The following is a 14,738-nucleotide window of genomic DNA, read 5'->3' as shown; positions in this document are numbered from 1 at the left end:
CCTCTTGACGAATCTTGTGCCCACGCTTGGACTTTGACGGACAAGAACCTAGTCCGCCGACCCCAGCCATCCGTTTTAGACCGACGCGCCCGCGCTAATCCGGCGGCGCTCCGCACATCTGTCGGCGCACTTTCGACACAGCTTCGATCGCGCATTTTACTCTTGCGCATGAGCATTATTCGCGTGTTGTCTTAGAAGCACTCTCGAAATAGCACATTTCGACTCCTTGATGACACCTCGACATTCCAATCTCAAGACAAGATGAATCCGCATTCCGGACCCGCAACCCTTCCGCGGGGTTTCAAGTGTCCCGACTACGAAGCGCCCAGGACGCCGGAACCGTTCCCCCAAATGGATGACGTTCAGATACCTTCGGCCCCGAGGCCGCGCCTGAAGTTGAGGCGGCGCGTCGTCTCTCAACTCACCGCGCCAACACAGCACTTTCTCGCCTCTGTCGCTGCCGCTGATGTCCCAATACCGAGCATCGAGGAACCCGAGATCGCGGCTGACGAATACGACATGAATGCGCCTTGCCCCTTTCCGGAATTCGATCGCGACCATGATGAAGGGGATATGCAGTTCCTAAGGCCTCAGGGTCGGGGATTGCCTGCGCCGAAGACACCGGCGCCCGAGATCGAAACCTCGCTGCCGGCCTCCCTGTATCCCAATTGGACGATTGATTCCATTAGCAGCGTGGAGTCAACACCAGAGCCTGACTATGAGTCTAGCAGACCCTCAACATCAAGGTCAACACAAACTAGCGCATCGCTGTTCAGCCGCTTCTCGCTTGCTTCAGATGACTACCATTACGACAACTTTGGAGACGAGAGCAAGGAGAAAGACAGCTACCTCGCTACCCTCCACGATGATGCGCCATCCCGTGGCCCTGAAAACCTCCGAGGAAAGGCGAGGAAAGCCCCTTGGACGAAAGCGATGAGCGACCACCTATGGTCAACTTTCATGTTGTACCTCCAGGATCCTAAAGTCACCCCGTTTCGCATGGGCAAGAACTGCATCCCACCGCATGGCGTCTGTGTCCGTGTTGCGCGAGAGGCAAAGAGGAGCTGGAAGGGCTCCAAGGCCCTGTCCAAAGCGACTGGCTCCGGCGAGGGTAGGAAGAGCGGGAGCGCCACTCCAACTGCCGACGTCTCGGGCACGTTCATCCAGTGGCCCCATACATGTGCCGCTACCCGTGCGCATCTGCGAGATTTGTGCAAGCTGAAGGCCGGCTCTCGAGCCAACAATCACAAATTCGCCTCGCGAAACAATACGCCTTTCACCCAGGCTGCTGCCCGTCATTGGAACCGTCGCTCGACACCAGCCCGCTCCCCGGCTTCGTTCGCGACGCAGGATATGTCTCTCTCGCTTGCCTTGAGCACGTCGGAAAGCATGCAACCCAACGGCCCTCTGGCGCAACTATCAGCTTCAAATCCGGAACCTGAAGCCCCAAGCCGCTCGCCACTCCTCGCAGGCCAAACCCTTGGCACTTTTGAAGGCGAACCGTCCTTCGCAGAACGGCAGCGGTTGGGATCTCCCTTCGGCGCCAGCAGTTATGGGCCCAGCTCCTCTGGCTCCCTCGCAGCCGTTCTCGGCCTGCCTGGCCCCATGCCTCGCCGCCAGTCACAAACCGTTGGCGCAAGGCGAACTCTCCAGTCGCCCGTCCGTCTCAGCAGATCGGGCACCCAAAAGCGACGGCATACACAATCCGGCATTCCGCGCAAGCGCCCCAGCATCGGCTCTGACCTCTGGCTCGAACCGGGCTTTCGCGCTGCTGCCGCCGCCGCCGCCACAACGAACCAGGTTGCCACCCAAGAAAATACGGAATCGAACCGTAATGACCCTTTCTTTATCCCCAAAATCCCGTCATTCCCGACTCTCAGTTCCTCGACCAGCATGCCGAACGTCAGCGCGCAGCTTGATGAGTCGGCGCTACCATTACCCTTACCCCGGCTCGGCTCCCCGTTCACAGGGGAAGGCTCCAGCTTCAGCTTCCCTCACCGAATGCACCGCGCGCACCAGGGCGGCAGCATTGATCTCGGCGTCCTCGGCCGGCCGTTCGCGACAATCCAGCAGTTTTCAACCGACTCCAACCCTGCACCCGCGCGCAACAGTCTCGCCGACCGCCTCGCTTACATTGACCACCGCCTCAAGGAGCTCCGGCAGCGGGATGCGATCCACCGCTCCGAGTCCCCCTTTTAACACCATGGCTTCACGACACTTTAACCCACCCACCAACCCCCCCCCCCCCTCACCCCAGATCAACTCCTGGTGGTGCCATTCGCTTCACTGTACATGTTCTGCTGCTTTGCGTATTTCCTAATGGGAGCGCATTTTCTGGATTTGCGGCATGGCGACTACGATTATTACGATGACGTTTAAACGATACCACGTACGTCAAGGAGGTTTTTGGATTGATGGCATGAACTTATGATATGTGGATGGATGGAAATACCCCGCTTGTTGGATTGAACATTTATCGTTTTGGAGCTTGTTCATATCGCGGTGGGCGTCTGCTTATTCTCTTTTTTCCTTCTTCATATACCCACTCGGTGGGCCGTTGGCGGAGATGTCTTGGAGAGTTGTTTTCCTTTGTCCTGACACGTTTACCACTCACTACCTCTCTTTCTCTCTTTTTCTTCTTTTATCTCAACAAGTTCATCATGGACGGCTTCATGAAAAATTACGACTGATACGAAACGATGGGAACGGACGAAACGACCCTTGGAGTTCCAGCTCTCCCCACTTCCCTTCTTTTTATACGGGGCATATTCTTTTCTCTCATCGCATGTCTCACTACGAGGCGGCGTATAACTTAACTTGGCGATTTTGGCGGCTCTGCATAGATGGGAGTTGGGCCTGAAGATAAAACGACTGTCCTCCTTGAGGGCGATGATGAATGTTGATGCGGTGACGCATTTCAATACGGGTGATGGACTTTATGAAATGTATATTGGCGATTCAGCTACTTGGTTGCTCTATGTAGTCACTAGTTATAGAACTGATCGCATTTAGTAACAAGGTGTCGCGCTTCGCTCTGCTCGGTGTTTGTCATAATGTTGCCCGAAGAGCTATTTAATTTTGCCTTCTTTTTTTTCTCATTTTCTTTCACCGGTGTCTCCTTCTCTCGCATGCCACAATATCACGTAACTGGAGACGAAATTCCAAGAATGCAGTCGGTTGTGCTGGTCTGCGTCGGGTAGGACTTGGACTTCGGGCCATCCAAGATCCCTCCCGGCAGACAGACCTCCAATGTGGGGCCGGCAGCTTAATTGGCATCGCGACTTGGCGCCCCTAGGTCGCGTCTCCCAACTTCTCTCCGCCAGCTCCGAAAATCCTAGCAACACCACCTTATGCTATCACCAAAATGATGGTTCCACGGGGGTTGCACAGGGGTTTCCCCTTGGTGTCGCTATTATTTGTAGCCTTTCTTTTCCTCGCCAGCCCGGTGGCAGCATCAATTGGCGACCAGCTACCCGAGTTCAGAGAATGTGTCGAGGTTCGTGTCCCCTAATCACAAGCTCACCAATATCACAAAACATAGCCCAATGCGCCGCTGCATAGCAGCTTACCACAACATAAACACCCTTTACTAACTAATCCGTTTTCCACTCAACAGATATGCAAACACGAAAACTGCGGCCCCGACGCATCACACCAAACCTCCATCCGTACGCCGGTCACCCCCCTCCCCCTTCCCTCCCCACCACCCACCACCATAACTAACCCTTCCCCTACCCCCACCAGCCCTCCACCGACGTCTCCTCCTCTGGACCTGCCCCACCGAATGCGACTACACCTGCCAGCAAATCATCACCGCCACGCGCCAAATCGGCACCACCCCCCCACTCCCCGTCGTCCAATTCCACGGCAAATGGCCGTTCCGCCGCATGCTAGGCATGCAGGAACCTCTCAGCGTGCTCTTCTCGCTAGGCAACCTAGCCGCGCACTACTACGGCCTGCACCGGCAGGTGCTGCCGCGCATCCCCGCGGCGTACTCGATGCGGCCGTTTTATGTGTTTTTGGCAAGGCTGGGCATGGTGACGTGGTTGTTGAGTGCGGTGTTTCATACGAGGGATTTTAGGGTTACCGAGAGGTTGGATTATTTTGCGGCGGGGGCGTCGGTGCTGTATGGCATGTATTATGCGGCGGTGAGGATTTGGCGGTTGGATCGCCCGGGGAATGTGCGCGGGTTGAGGGGGTGGACGGCGCTTTGTGGGGTGTTGTATGCGTGTCATGTGGCGTATCTGGGGTTGTGGCGGTGGGATTATACGTATAACACGCTGGCGTGTGTGGTGTGTGGGGTGGTGCAGAACTTGTTGTGGAGTTGGTTTAGCTGGACGAGGTATCGCCAAACGGGGAAGACGTGGGCGTTGTGGCCGGGGTTGGTGGTGATGTGGGTGGTGGCGGCGATGAGTATGGAGTTGTTTGACTTCCCGCCGTTGTGGGAGAGTGTAGATGCGCACAGCCTATGGCATCTGGGGACGATCCCGCCAGCAGTGCTGTTTTATCAGTAAGTGTTCGTTGACTGGGCTTTGAGGGGGCTTTGCTAACTGGTCATTTAGTTTCCTTGTTAAGGATGCACAGGACGATCTTGCCCGCAGTGCGCGACTGAAGGCTTAGGAGCAGTGCGCGACTAGCTTGCTGTAGTGTTGCATAAAAGGGGTATTCGGCATGGCATCAGAGTTTCACCAAGCGGTTTGGTTTACACAAAATAATAACTTATAACCCAAACATATTCACATTTAGTTCAAATAACCCATGAAATCTCCATCTGCTACGCCTTACCCGCTATCCTTTGACATATTACCAATTACACTCCTCCCTCAACAAACCGTACGTCGCAATATCAAACACCCACCCATTCTTAGTCCCCGCCTTCCTTCTCGTCCCCTCATACACGTATCCAGCCCTCTCCAACACCTTACCACTCCCATCATTACCCTCAAACACGATCCCCTCCAGCCGGTTCGCCTTCGGGTACATCTCAAACACCCACTTCGAATACGCCCGCAGCGCCTCGGTCATGATCCCCTTGCCCCAGACCTTCTCCTCGGTCCAGTACCCGACCTCGAAGCAGAACTCCTCGACATCGGTCTTGGTCTTGATCCCGACCCCGCCGATCGGCACGTTGGTGACGGGGTCGCAGATGGCCAGCGAGGGGACCACGTCGGAGCCCGGCGCCTTGAAGGTGCTCGCGAAGGCGATCCAGTTGTGCGCGTCCTCCATCGTGTAGGGCGACCGGAACCGGTACGACATGTACTTGGCCATGGCGGGCGAGTCGCAGGCCGCTTGGATCGCGGCCGCGTCGGCTGGGTGGAGGTTGCGGAGGGTGCATTTGCTGAGGGTGAGGATGGTGGGTGGGGGGAAGGGGGTTGTTGATTCCGCCGCCGCCGCCGCCGTCTGGGCCGGGTTTGCTTCGGTTTGGGACATTGTGTGTGGGGATAGATCGTCGTGGTTAACGGACTGGTGCTCTCTGTGTGTTGTCCGGGGAAGTAGGGCGGGGAATGGGAGGAACAGCTGGGAGTCCCCTGATAACATCAAATCGTTGAATTGGGGTGGGAATAAGGGACGGCGTGAGTCACTCTCGCCGACCCCGAACAGGAAGGCGATATAGCAAAGTGATGCGAGGAGGGATTACGAAGTACGAGGGGTGGGAAACCATGTCAGACCTCCATCTTAAGTAGAGCGCCCTCTTGTAACAACTAGCCATAACCCCTTTATGGCTGAGGCTAGTCGCCCGCAACTGGGATAAAGCCCGAGGGCTAGAGTCTCCAGCACAATACTTAAGAGGCAAGGGAGACAATTGTTAGATAACGCCACTCGGCTTGTCGCTTACGGAACCGGATAGCTGGGATCATGTCCATACAGAAGCCACCGTCGCAAACAAACTTTTGACCTTTTCGACTCTTCACACATCAGACGACTTAATAGGGCCTTGCTGTTTCGGTCGTTGGAAACATCGAAGCCAAGAACGTGAAACCAAGAATAGCTCGCCGACCCCAGGACAGTGGAGCCGAGCAGCGTTTGGGGGACCCTGAAATTGCCCCGCCGCACGCAGGGACAGCCACATGGCTGCATCGCCCAATCGCCGATTGGCTTACGCATGCTCAGCTGTGGCGGCGGACTGTAAGGTGGCCTTAACTTTTAGTTGGTAGCTGTTGGAGCTGATGAGACCGTGGGGAAGTTTCGAGGAAGGCTTACTGTCGCCGGCGCTTTCTTCAATGCCAACCCAATTGATGCCGCTCTTTATTTCTTTTTGATTCAATTTTTTGCCGCTTTATTCCTGTGTGATTTCTAGCGCCAAATCGAACCCCCGCAGCGTGGAACCTCTGAGAACGAGTCCCGGCCGAAGCGCTTGCGACAAGGCGCGCGCGAGACAGGATGCCGCCAAAGTCGAGGTTCACGAGGCTAGACGCCTTTACAAAGACGGTCGAAGATGCGCGCATTAGGACCACCTCCGGTGGCATTGTCACCATAGTGTCGCTCGTCGTGGTATTCTTCCTCGCCTGGGGGGAGTGGTCCGACTACCGTAGGGTAGAGGTGCATCCGGAATTGATTGTGGATAAGGGCAGAGGTATGGCGCACCTCAAACACATCAGCGACACTGGAGGCTGACCTTTGGGGTTTAAAAGGCGAGCGCATGGAGATCCATCTCAACATAACGTTCCCCCGGATTCCCTGCGAGCTCCTTACTCTCGATGTCATGGACATTTCCGGCGAGCAGCAGCACGGCGTTCAGCACGGTGTGACAAAGACAAGACTGCGCCCGCAGAGTGAGGGTGGCGGCGATATCGACTCCAAGGCGGTCGCTCTGTAAGCCGAGCCCTGCACCTACCCAGACCCCGCAACGGACAACTGACATGTAGAAAAGGCACGCCCGGGACGAGGTTGCTACCCACCTCGACCCAAGCTACTGTGGCCCTTGCTACGGCGCGCAACCCCCGGCCAATGCGAAGAAGCCCGGATGCTGCAACACCTGCGAGGAAGTCAAGGACGCTTACGCGCAAGCCGCCTGGGCCTTCGGCAGGGGCGAGGGCATCGAACAGTGCGAGCGCGAGCACTACAGCGAGAAGTTGGACGAGCAGCGCAATGAGGGCTGCCGGATCGAGGGCGGGCTGCGTGTGAACAAAGTTATTGGCAACTTCCACATCGCCCCGGGCCGCAGCTTCAGCAACGGCAACATGCACGTACACGACCTCAAGAACTACTGGGACACGCCCACGAAGCACACCTTCTCCCACCAGATCCACCACCTGCGCTTCGGCCCGCAGCTTCCTGACACCCTGCACAAGAAGCTGGACGCCAGGAAGAACATGCCGTGGACGAACCACCACCTCAACCCGCTCGACGACACCCACCAGGAGACGGACGACGTCAACTACAACTACATGTACTTCCTCAAGATCGTGCCCACCTCGTACCTGCCGCTGGGCTGGGAGAAGACGTGGGCTGGTTTCCGCGAGGAGCACCACGCCGAGCTCGGCTCGTTCGGCGCCTCGGCCGACGGCAGTGTTGAGACCCACCAGTACTCCGTCACCAGCCACAAGCGGAGCTTGGCCGGCGGCGACGACTCGGCCGAGGGCCACCAGGAGCGCCTGCATGCGCGGGGCGGTATCCCGGGGGTTTTCTTCTCTTATGTGAGTTTGGCTGCCCTGTTGGCGACGCAAATGCGTGAATGCGTGATGATGATGATGATGATCGCTGACTAGTGATGTCTAGGATATCTCCCCCATGAAAGTCATCAACAGGGAGGAGAAGGCCAAGACTTTTCTGGGCTTCGTCGCTGGTTTGTGCGCCATTGTCGGTGGTACCCTCACCGTGGCGGCGGCCATCGACCGTGCTCTGTTCGAGGGTGGCGTGCGGCTCAAGAAGATGAGGTCCAAGGATCTTTAGGGTGGAACGGAATGTACTGGGGATGTAGTTGTTATATACCGTGGTTGCGTTTGTGTTGGTGTTGTTGGCGGCTGCCGGGTTTGATGCCGCTTTTGGCTAGTACACAAGTTTCTTAGACTGCATTGGGGGGAGGAGTTACGGTTAGGCATAAAATCTTTCGAGCCTTTAGTTAGCCCTGTTCGTGTGTGTCGGATACCGTGACCCATCTTGCTTGCGTGCCTACGATTCGAGACCTCAAAACCATAAGAATAGTTATACTAAAACACCCGTTGTTCAGAGCAAGCCCCTCCGCTGCGGGTTTCTTCTCCGAGATAAAGTCAATGGGGCAGCATGCTCGGCAATGGCGCGAGGTTCTCGACACGACATTACCAGTCGATAGTTTAAATTGGATGTCAAGCACTGCTAGTCATGTGGCCACTCAATTAACGGTCTGGACCCTGAAGATCGAAGAGTTCCACTCAGGGAACTGACCACTTGTTCTCCTTCCTTCTTCGTCCCAGCAAAAGCGTTGGAAAGAGACGATCCATTTCGAAGTTTCAGGGAAGGTCCCGTCTTTCTTCCCAGGAGGGTTTGTTGCGATAAAAGCAATTGGTTGAATGGTGCAATCTTACTTCAAGCCACCAAATGACCTGCACATGCAGGTCAGGTCTGCTCAGCTCCGCTCTTAGCGATCGTGGAGAACCCTGTCGCCGTCTGTTCGCTTCCGATTCGCGCCAATTGCTGACGCGCTGAGATGGACAAGCTGCCGTCCAAGATGATGAACTCGGCATGTCGAGTCGTACACAATTGACAGGTCATGAACGAGTTGCCGTCGTCTGTCGGGGAGCTGAGATCGGGATGGCGTTCTTGGGTTCTTGGGGGTCTTGTTTTCTTATTGGCCCGAGGTCTCATCCCAACTTCTTCTTCCGACGACAGAGTAATTTTGCAGGATCCGATGCCCAGCATTTGCAAATTCTTGTTCAGACGATCTCCCGTTTCTTGACGGAAGCTAATAACACATCGAGTTCATGCCCTCATCAAAGACCATTGTGCGAAGGCCCCAATCGCCCTGGAGCAACATGTGATCGGCAAGACTAGTGAATTCCACGGCCGAAGAATGTCTGGATTGCCGGGCTTGAAGCTTCGATTTCGAGCGGGGACCGACAAAGGACGGCGATCTGTGATTTGTGTTATAAATAACTACGGATACCAACATCATGTTCATAACGAAATCGCGATTTACCAAGGACGAGGTTGTTAATGTTGTCCATATTCGTAGTTGCAGTCAATATCTGAAGTCGTCTGAACCTTTGAAACTCGGATCCGTTCGCAGTTTCAGTGGTGCGAACGGGTCCGGATGCAGGGCCATGCGGGCTAAAAGATGACGTCGTGTTTGTGGTCCCAGCCCTGCCCCAGGATGCTGCAGATTTCTAGCCAACGCCGTCTTGCCGGATTCAAGCTGTCGAAGGCCTAAGTGGGAACGCTGGGCCGAAATGGTGGCCACCATCGACAAAGGGCTTCAACAATTGCGCCAACTTTGCGGGCCAGGCCGGTCCGTTGGAGGAAAAACGTTACGAAAAGGGGGTCGTCCTGCACCCCATCTTTCGCGGCGAGGTGTGGCTGGAATTCCACAGCAGAGCCCGTTTCCGCCAGGAACGGTGCGGAGACGCTAATCCTTTCTGAGCTAGCATCAAGCATTTATGGAACATTACCTGCGTTAGCTTTACCGTTTCAGGCCTAGGGCATGGGAGTTGTTGTGGGTGAAAACCCCTTGCCCCCTGTCTGGCCATGCTTACCCACTTCCCCGTGTGCCCCTGTTTCTCCCCTTCCTCCTCGGTCAAATGTGACTCTCCTCCGATTTCTTGTTCGCTTTTGCATGTCCTCGTCTCCCGTGTCTTGCGCAGGAACAAACCACATTCGTTCTTGTCGTCGTCGACATTCGCTCAAATCAATTCCACAATCTGCTCGTCCACTCGTTGTGCGCCGCGTCCTGGTTGCGGGTCTTCGTGGCTAAAAGTAGCCCATTGCCGACATAAAGATCGCTCCGCAATTATTGTCTCTGATGCACTGCTCATCCCAGCAACAAATCCGGCTTCGACCTTGAAACCGACCACCCTCGTTGACAGCCCCTCCGAAAACTCGACAACGTTTCGACGAGACCAGGACTTTCCATTCTACGATTTACTCGGAAGACGTCTTGCCCTTTGATAAGTTCCCAAAGAACAACTCATCAACTTGACCGCCGTCGGTTAAGGCACGCTTGACCCAACTTGGTTAATTCGTATGGTTGGGGTTGCACACCACCGCATCTCTGTTACTGGTTGCGGTCTGAGTTGACCTCATACTTCCATGCGCGACCACCCGTTTACCTTCAACTCTCGTTGACGCTGCCACCGCTACAGCTGCCCCTGACGTCTCTCCGCTGGCGTTAGGGTGCCCTTTACTGCGCCACCTTCATAAACACGCCGACTCCCGAATTCCGATTTGCGGCGGCTCGCGAGCCCTCCAGTTACCGTGATCCGATACCGAACCTCGCCATGTCGCAACCACGGCCGGACTTTATCGACCTCAGGTCAAAGTCGCAAATGTCGGTTTCGCGACCCTTGCGATCGCCCCGCATGCATGTTGCCGGCGAAGCACCCCCCGAGTTGTCTCCTCTCGATGCATTTGCGCAGCAGAGCCGGCTGTTGGCCAAGCAATTAGAGGATAGTGCGAAGCTGGGACGGCGTATGAGCCGACTGCCCCCGCTGACTGTCGAGAGCCCTTTGATCGTCCAGGGCAGATCGGAATACTTCCGTTCTCTATCGCATGATTCCGCATCCGAAGACGAACACCCGCCACTCCAAAACGTAGGGCTCGGTTTGAAGACCGAGATAGAGGGAGAGCACGCCGATCGACCTCGGTCGATGCACCCGCGCTTGAGCCACGTCCCACCTACTCCTGACGAGTCGATCCCGGTACCAGCCGTGCCAAAGAACGTGGGGCCCGTAAAGCCAAGGCAGCCGAGTGATGCGGCTACGGACGAAGGCCTGTTCGGCGTGGGGGCGCGCAGGGAACGATCACCATCACCCATGGGGGCCGCGCTTTCTAGGACGCAGACGGGCGGGAGATCGGCGAACCAAGATGGTTTACCTCACCAGTCACCCGTGCCCAGCGCATCTATAACCAGCTCGCCTGAGCGACTCTCCAGAAACACGTTCGATACTGCGGGCCTTGTACCTCCCAGGCCAATGTTCACCAAGCGATCCTCTAGCCTGATGTCATCACCCCTCGAATCAACCGACGAAGAAGGCATTAGCAACCTGAGCACATCAGTTCATTCTCTAGGCTCGCGCAAGTTCTCATCCAGCAGCAGCGTGCTCTCTCCCGCCTACCCCCCATATCAACGTTCGCCTTCAGTTGCGTCGGATGCTTCTGGGCTTCCTAGACCGCAGTTCAACTTTTCCAGGCCTCTGAGCAGAGCAGGGACGCCGAGTTTCGATCCACCAGCACGTCAAGCGTCATCCGACAGCCAGGGTTCTTTTTTTCCTACCGACGATGCCGCCACCCCTATCAGTTTAACCAGCGAAACATCGCGGGAAACCGCCGTCGACGACGATGCCGCGGGCGCGCCGTCCTACATTTACTCCAAATTTGCATTGCCGCGAGGCAAAGCGCTAAAGAGAGCGTCTGTTATCCTTCTCAATGACCCGCCTGCGCGGCCTTCGTTTGACCAGCCTGTATCGCCCACGAGCAACCCCCCCAACTTTCCCGGGATCGGGCAACCCCCGCCGTCTCCTCCCACCCGGCCGTCTAGCTCTTCGGGGAACCGCCCGTTCGATGCCGGCCGGCCGTCACAAGAGCGGAGTAAGCTGAGCACCGACATGATGCGGCCAGCCGGGCAACCTTCCCCGAACCCCAGTAGACCGTCGACAGAGAGCACTCCCGGCTCAGAGGAGGAGCAACGAGGGCGGAGCCTAGTTTCCCACTTGAATGATGCTGCAGCCGGGAAGTCCCTGGCGTCTGCTTCAACCAGCGACTCGGCTAGCACTATCAAAGCCGACAAGCCTGTGCACTCTGTCGTTCCCACCATGTCAGATTTAACGGCAGAGGAACATGTGAGCAAGTCAATTGCTCTTCACGAGAGCGGCGCTGTGCAAGAGTCAACTTGGCATTTGCGACATGCTGCGAAGCAAGGGCACCCCACTGGCATGCTTTTGTATGCCCTCGCTTGCCGACACGGCTGGGGGATGCGCCCGAACCCGCGGGAAGGTGTTGAATGGCTTCGCAAAGCCGCAGACGCTGTCACTCTAGAAATGAATGACGAGGAAGGCCAAACCAAGAATGGCAAGGCGGTTGATATTGCGGAACGCAAGACGCGCAATGCGCAGTTTGCGCTCAGCATCTATGAGCTAGGTGTGAGCCATATGAACGGGTGGGGTATCGAGCAAGACAAGATTCTCGCCCTGCGTTGCTTCGAGATCGCTGCCTGTAAGTCACATGCACCAAAAGCCGGCTTGGTCTAAACTGACAACATCTCTAGCTTGGGGTGACGTTGATGCGCTTGCCGAAGCAGGCTTCTGCTATGCTCAGGGTATCGGCTGCAAGAAAGATCTCAAGAAGAGCGCCAAGTTCTATCGTGAGGCCGAGTCCAAGGGGATGAGCATGGTTGGCAACAGCTGGTAAACCATTTATCTTTCGCTTTTACCTGTCATACTTCGAACGCTAACAACTACCCAGGATCCACAAGTCCAAATACGACGATGACAAGGACAAACAGTCCCGGTCGAAGTCGAGGTCGAGGAAGAGCTTATTCAGCCGGAAGAAGGATTAACACACGAGGCACAACAACCCCTCGCGCTATTTTGCGTTTACAACACAACGTCTGGACGATTATGACACATATGCATCGGCATGATATTACATACCCCTTTTGTTTCTATGGAGTTTCTGGGAGTTGGTTTCCCAGAGGGGCATTTGTAATGCCTGGAAGCGATGATTATCACTGGACTATTGACGGGTTTCCTTTCTTGATACACTTCGGGCCTTGCGCAGGCGGAACAGTTGCGGTGGTTTACCTCTTCGTTCAACTTTTTTTGGTTCGTTTCTCTAGCACATATTCATCGGAGGGTTGGGGCGAAAGGGGAAAACTGTACCTGGACTTGTACACATATCCAACTTTGGGTTTTTGGAGAGATGGGGCTGGATGGGTGGCTTTCCGCTGTTGTACAGACGAGAGTTAGCGTATCAATCCGGGCCTGGACGGGAGTTCGTCTGGGGCGGACAAAAGTTCTTTGTAGATATCCATATTTATACCGGCCCAGCGCGGGCTGGAACGGTACATTTTTATCCTCGTGGATATGCAGAAATTGGCGTGTGCATCTTTGCGTTAACGTGGTGGTGTCGGCAAGCCGAGACTAAACTCTGACTCGCTGAGAGCAATGGGAGCAATAGAGAGACAACCACCGTCACTAGTAGTTAGATGGGGTAAATCATTTCGGGTTGTGCATTAACCCGCGGCATCGTGATCCCGCTATTTGTACAAGAACATGTCTAGCTACCCGGACCGTTTGCCGAACCCCCTCACCCCGTTCTCGCAAGCTGACCAGCGCTCGACCACCACCTAGGTGTCCACCTCCATCTTGTCGCCGCCCTCCTCGGTCAGCTCGTGCACGCTGACAAACTTGCTCAGGTCCGCCTTGTGAATGATCTTCTCGTTGAGCACGGCGGTGGTGCCCTTGGGGAAGGCGTAGCTCTTGAGCTTCTGGGTGCGCTCGTTGGGCTTGATGTAGTTGCGCCGCAGCGTCGTCTTCTCGCCCGTGATGATGGCCACGTCCACGTTGCTGCCGGACCCCAGGTCGTTCCAGATGCCCGCCTCGATCGCGTCCGCGCACAGCTTGACCGCCTCGTCCTGCGTGAGCGACGCCTTCCACTGCGTCTCGAACACCGACATGGCCGCCAGCGAGCCCGAGCCCATCGTCACGTACGGCAGCTTGTCGGTCGACCCGTGCGCGTGCACCGTGAAGAGGTGCGTGCCCGTCGGGTCCACGCCCGCCACGACGAGGTAGGCCCCAATGTGGCCTTGGTAGCGGAACAGGTGCTGCTTGAGCATCGTCATGCAGGTCACCACGCGGGCCTTGCGGCCTGTCGAGAGGGAGTGCAGCTCCAGCTGCGAGCTGATCAGGGCGGTTGTGAACTCGGTGTCGGCGGCCGTGCCCGCGCCCGCGCACCAGATGTTGGGTGCGATATAGTGCAGCTTCTCGCAGTTCTTGTCGGCGACGATGGGGCCCGAGGTGGCTCTTGTGTCGGCAGCGATCTGGTAGGGGTGAAGGCGGGGTTAGATGGGGTTCCTCTGCTCGCAACCTGGGAATCGGGATGGAATGGAACGTCAACTCACCACCACACCACCGTCGTATATGCACCCGACAATAGTCGTTCCTGTGCTGGTCGCCTTGGGCAGCGGCACTCCCCGGGCGTGTAGTGCCGCATTGCGGTTGTAGTTTGAGAAGTCGAAGCCAGGCATATTGGCGATTGTGCTGCCTCGAGGCCGAACAGCTGAATTACTTTTATCGGCGGTAGTGAGTGCGGTCGGGGTTGATGTGTGTTTTCTTTTCGCTGTGGGAGGGGACCTCGTTGACGGGATGGGGGGTTGTGGTGGGTTGTTGATGGTGGTTGGTGGGAGCTGATGACGAGGCTAACGCTGCCTTCCCACTGAACGACAGGCGAGGCACAGGGCGGGCGGTTGAGCTCCCGTTGACGCGCCAAGGGGATGCTGCCTGACTCCACTGCAAGCGAAACCCACAGCTCAAGTGGTCAAGGCTCAAGGCAGGATGAAAATGGCCCAAGCTTCCCCACACGTGATAGTTAAGAGCTAGCCAAAACGGGCA

The 14,738-nt window shown here is 56.3% G+C and overlaps 7 protein-coding genes across 7 annotated transcripts; 5 read left to right on the top strand and 2 right to left on the bottom strand.

Annotated features, from left to right (window-relative positions):
• Window positions 1–2,383, top strand: F5144DRAFT_54753 (uncharacterized protein). The gene has a single exon (XM_066787478.1). The coding sequence runs from the start codon at window positions 262–264 to the stop codon at window positions 2,197–2,199; it is 1,938 nt and encodes a 645-aa protein (XP_066648933.1). The 5' UTR covers window positions 1–261; the 3' UTR covers window positions 2,200–2,383.
• Window positions 2,225–3,027, top strand: F5144DRAFT_556864 (uncharacterized protein). The gene has a single exon (XM_066787995.1). It carries the CDS (start codon window positions 2,567–2,569, stop codon window positions 2,858–2,860), a length of 294 nt encoding a protein of 97 aa, XP_066648932.1. The 5' UTR covers window positions 2,225–2,566; the 3' UTR covers window positions 2,861–3,027.
• A 199-nt stretch (window positions 3,028–3,226) lies between these two features.
• Window positions 3,227–4,744, top strand: F5144DRAFT_502748 (Per1-like-domain-containing protein). The gene is made up of 4 exons (XM_066786410.1): window positions 3,227–3,496; window positions 3,617–3,668; window positions 3,745–4,510; window positions 4,563–4,744. The coding sequence occupies exons 1-4, from the start codon at window positions 3,365–3,367 to the stop codon at window positions 4,618–4,620; spliced, it is 1,008 nt and encodes a 335-aa protein (XP_066648931.1). The 5' UTR covers window positions 3,227–3,364; the 3' UTR covers window positions 4,621–4,744.
• A 59-nt stretch (window positions 4,745–4,803) lies between these two features.
• F5144DRAFT_479077 (acyl-CoA N-acyltransferase) lies at window positions 4,804–5,430 on the bottom strand (the record flags this gene model as incomplete). The annotated part of the gene is made up of 1 exon (XM_066785137.1): window positions 4,804–5,430. The coding sequence occupies one exon, from the start codon at window positions 5,428–5,430 to the stop codon at window positions 4,804–4,806; it is 627 nt and encodes a 208-aa protein (XP_066648930.1).
• Window positions 5,431–6,243: 813 nt separating this feature from the next.
• F5144DRAFT_54747 (endoplasmic reticulum vesicle transporter-domain-containing protein) lies at window positions 6,244–8,277 on the top strand. Its single transcript, XM_066787475.1, has 4 exons — window positions 6,244–6,574; window positions 6,633–6,813; window positions 6,872–7,637; window positions 7,720–8,277. Exons 1-4 carry the CDS (start codon window positions 6,382–6,384, stop codon window positions 7,891–7,893), a joined length of 1,314 nt encoding a protein of 437 aa, XP_066648929.1. The 5' UTR covers window positions 6,244–6,381; the 3' UTR covers window positions 7,894–8,277.
• Window positions 8,278–10,245: 1,968 nt separating this feature from the next.
• Window positions 10,246–12,866, top strand: F5144DRAFT_54714 (uncharacterized protein). Its single transcript, XM_066787454.1, has 3 exons — window positions 10,246–12,342; window positions 12,395–12,533; window positions 12,592–12,866. The coding sequence occupies exons 1-3, from the start codon at window positions 10,410–10,412 to the stop codon at window positions 12,683–12,685; spliced, it is 2,166 nt and encodes a 721-aa protein (XP_066648928.1). The 5' UTR covers window positions 10,246–10,409; the 3' UTR covers window positions 12,686–12,866.
• A 398-nt stretch (window positions 12,867–13,264) lies between these two features.
• F5144DRAFT_54710 (proteasome subunit beta type 7 precursor) lies at window positions 13,265–14,726 on the bottom strand. The gene is made up of 2 exons (XM_066787452.1): window positions 14,249–14,726; window positions 13,265–14,167 (listed from the first exon to the last, which is right to left on the bottom strand). Exons 1-2 carry the CDS (start codon window positions 14,372–14,374, stop codon window positions 13,475–13,477), a joined length of 819 nt encoding a protein of 272 aa, XP_066648927.1. The 5' UTR covers window positions 14,375–14,726; the 3' UTR covers window positions 13,265–13,474.
• Window positions 14,727–14,738: the final 12 nt, after the last annotated feature.

Source organism: Chaetomium tenue (genome assembly GCF_020726465.1).
Source record: "Chaetomium tenue strain MPI-SDFR-AT-0079 chromosome Unknown F5144scaffold_1, whole genome shotgun sequence".
NCBI lineage: Eukaryota > Fungi > Ascomycota > Sordariomycetes > Sordariales > Chaetomiaceae > Chaetomium > Chaetomium tenue.
The sequence above is the reverse complement of the archived record's forward strand: the minus strand, read 5'-3'. Positions and strand labels throughout refer to the sequence as shown.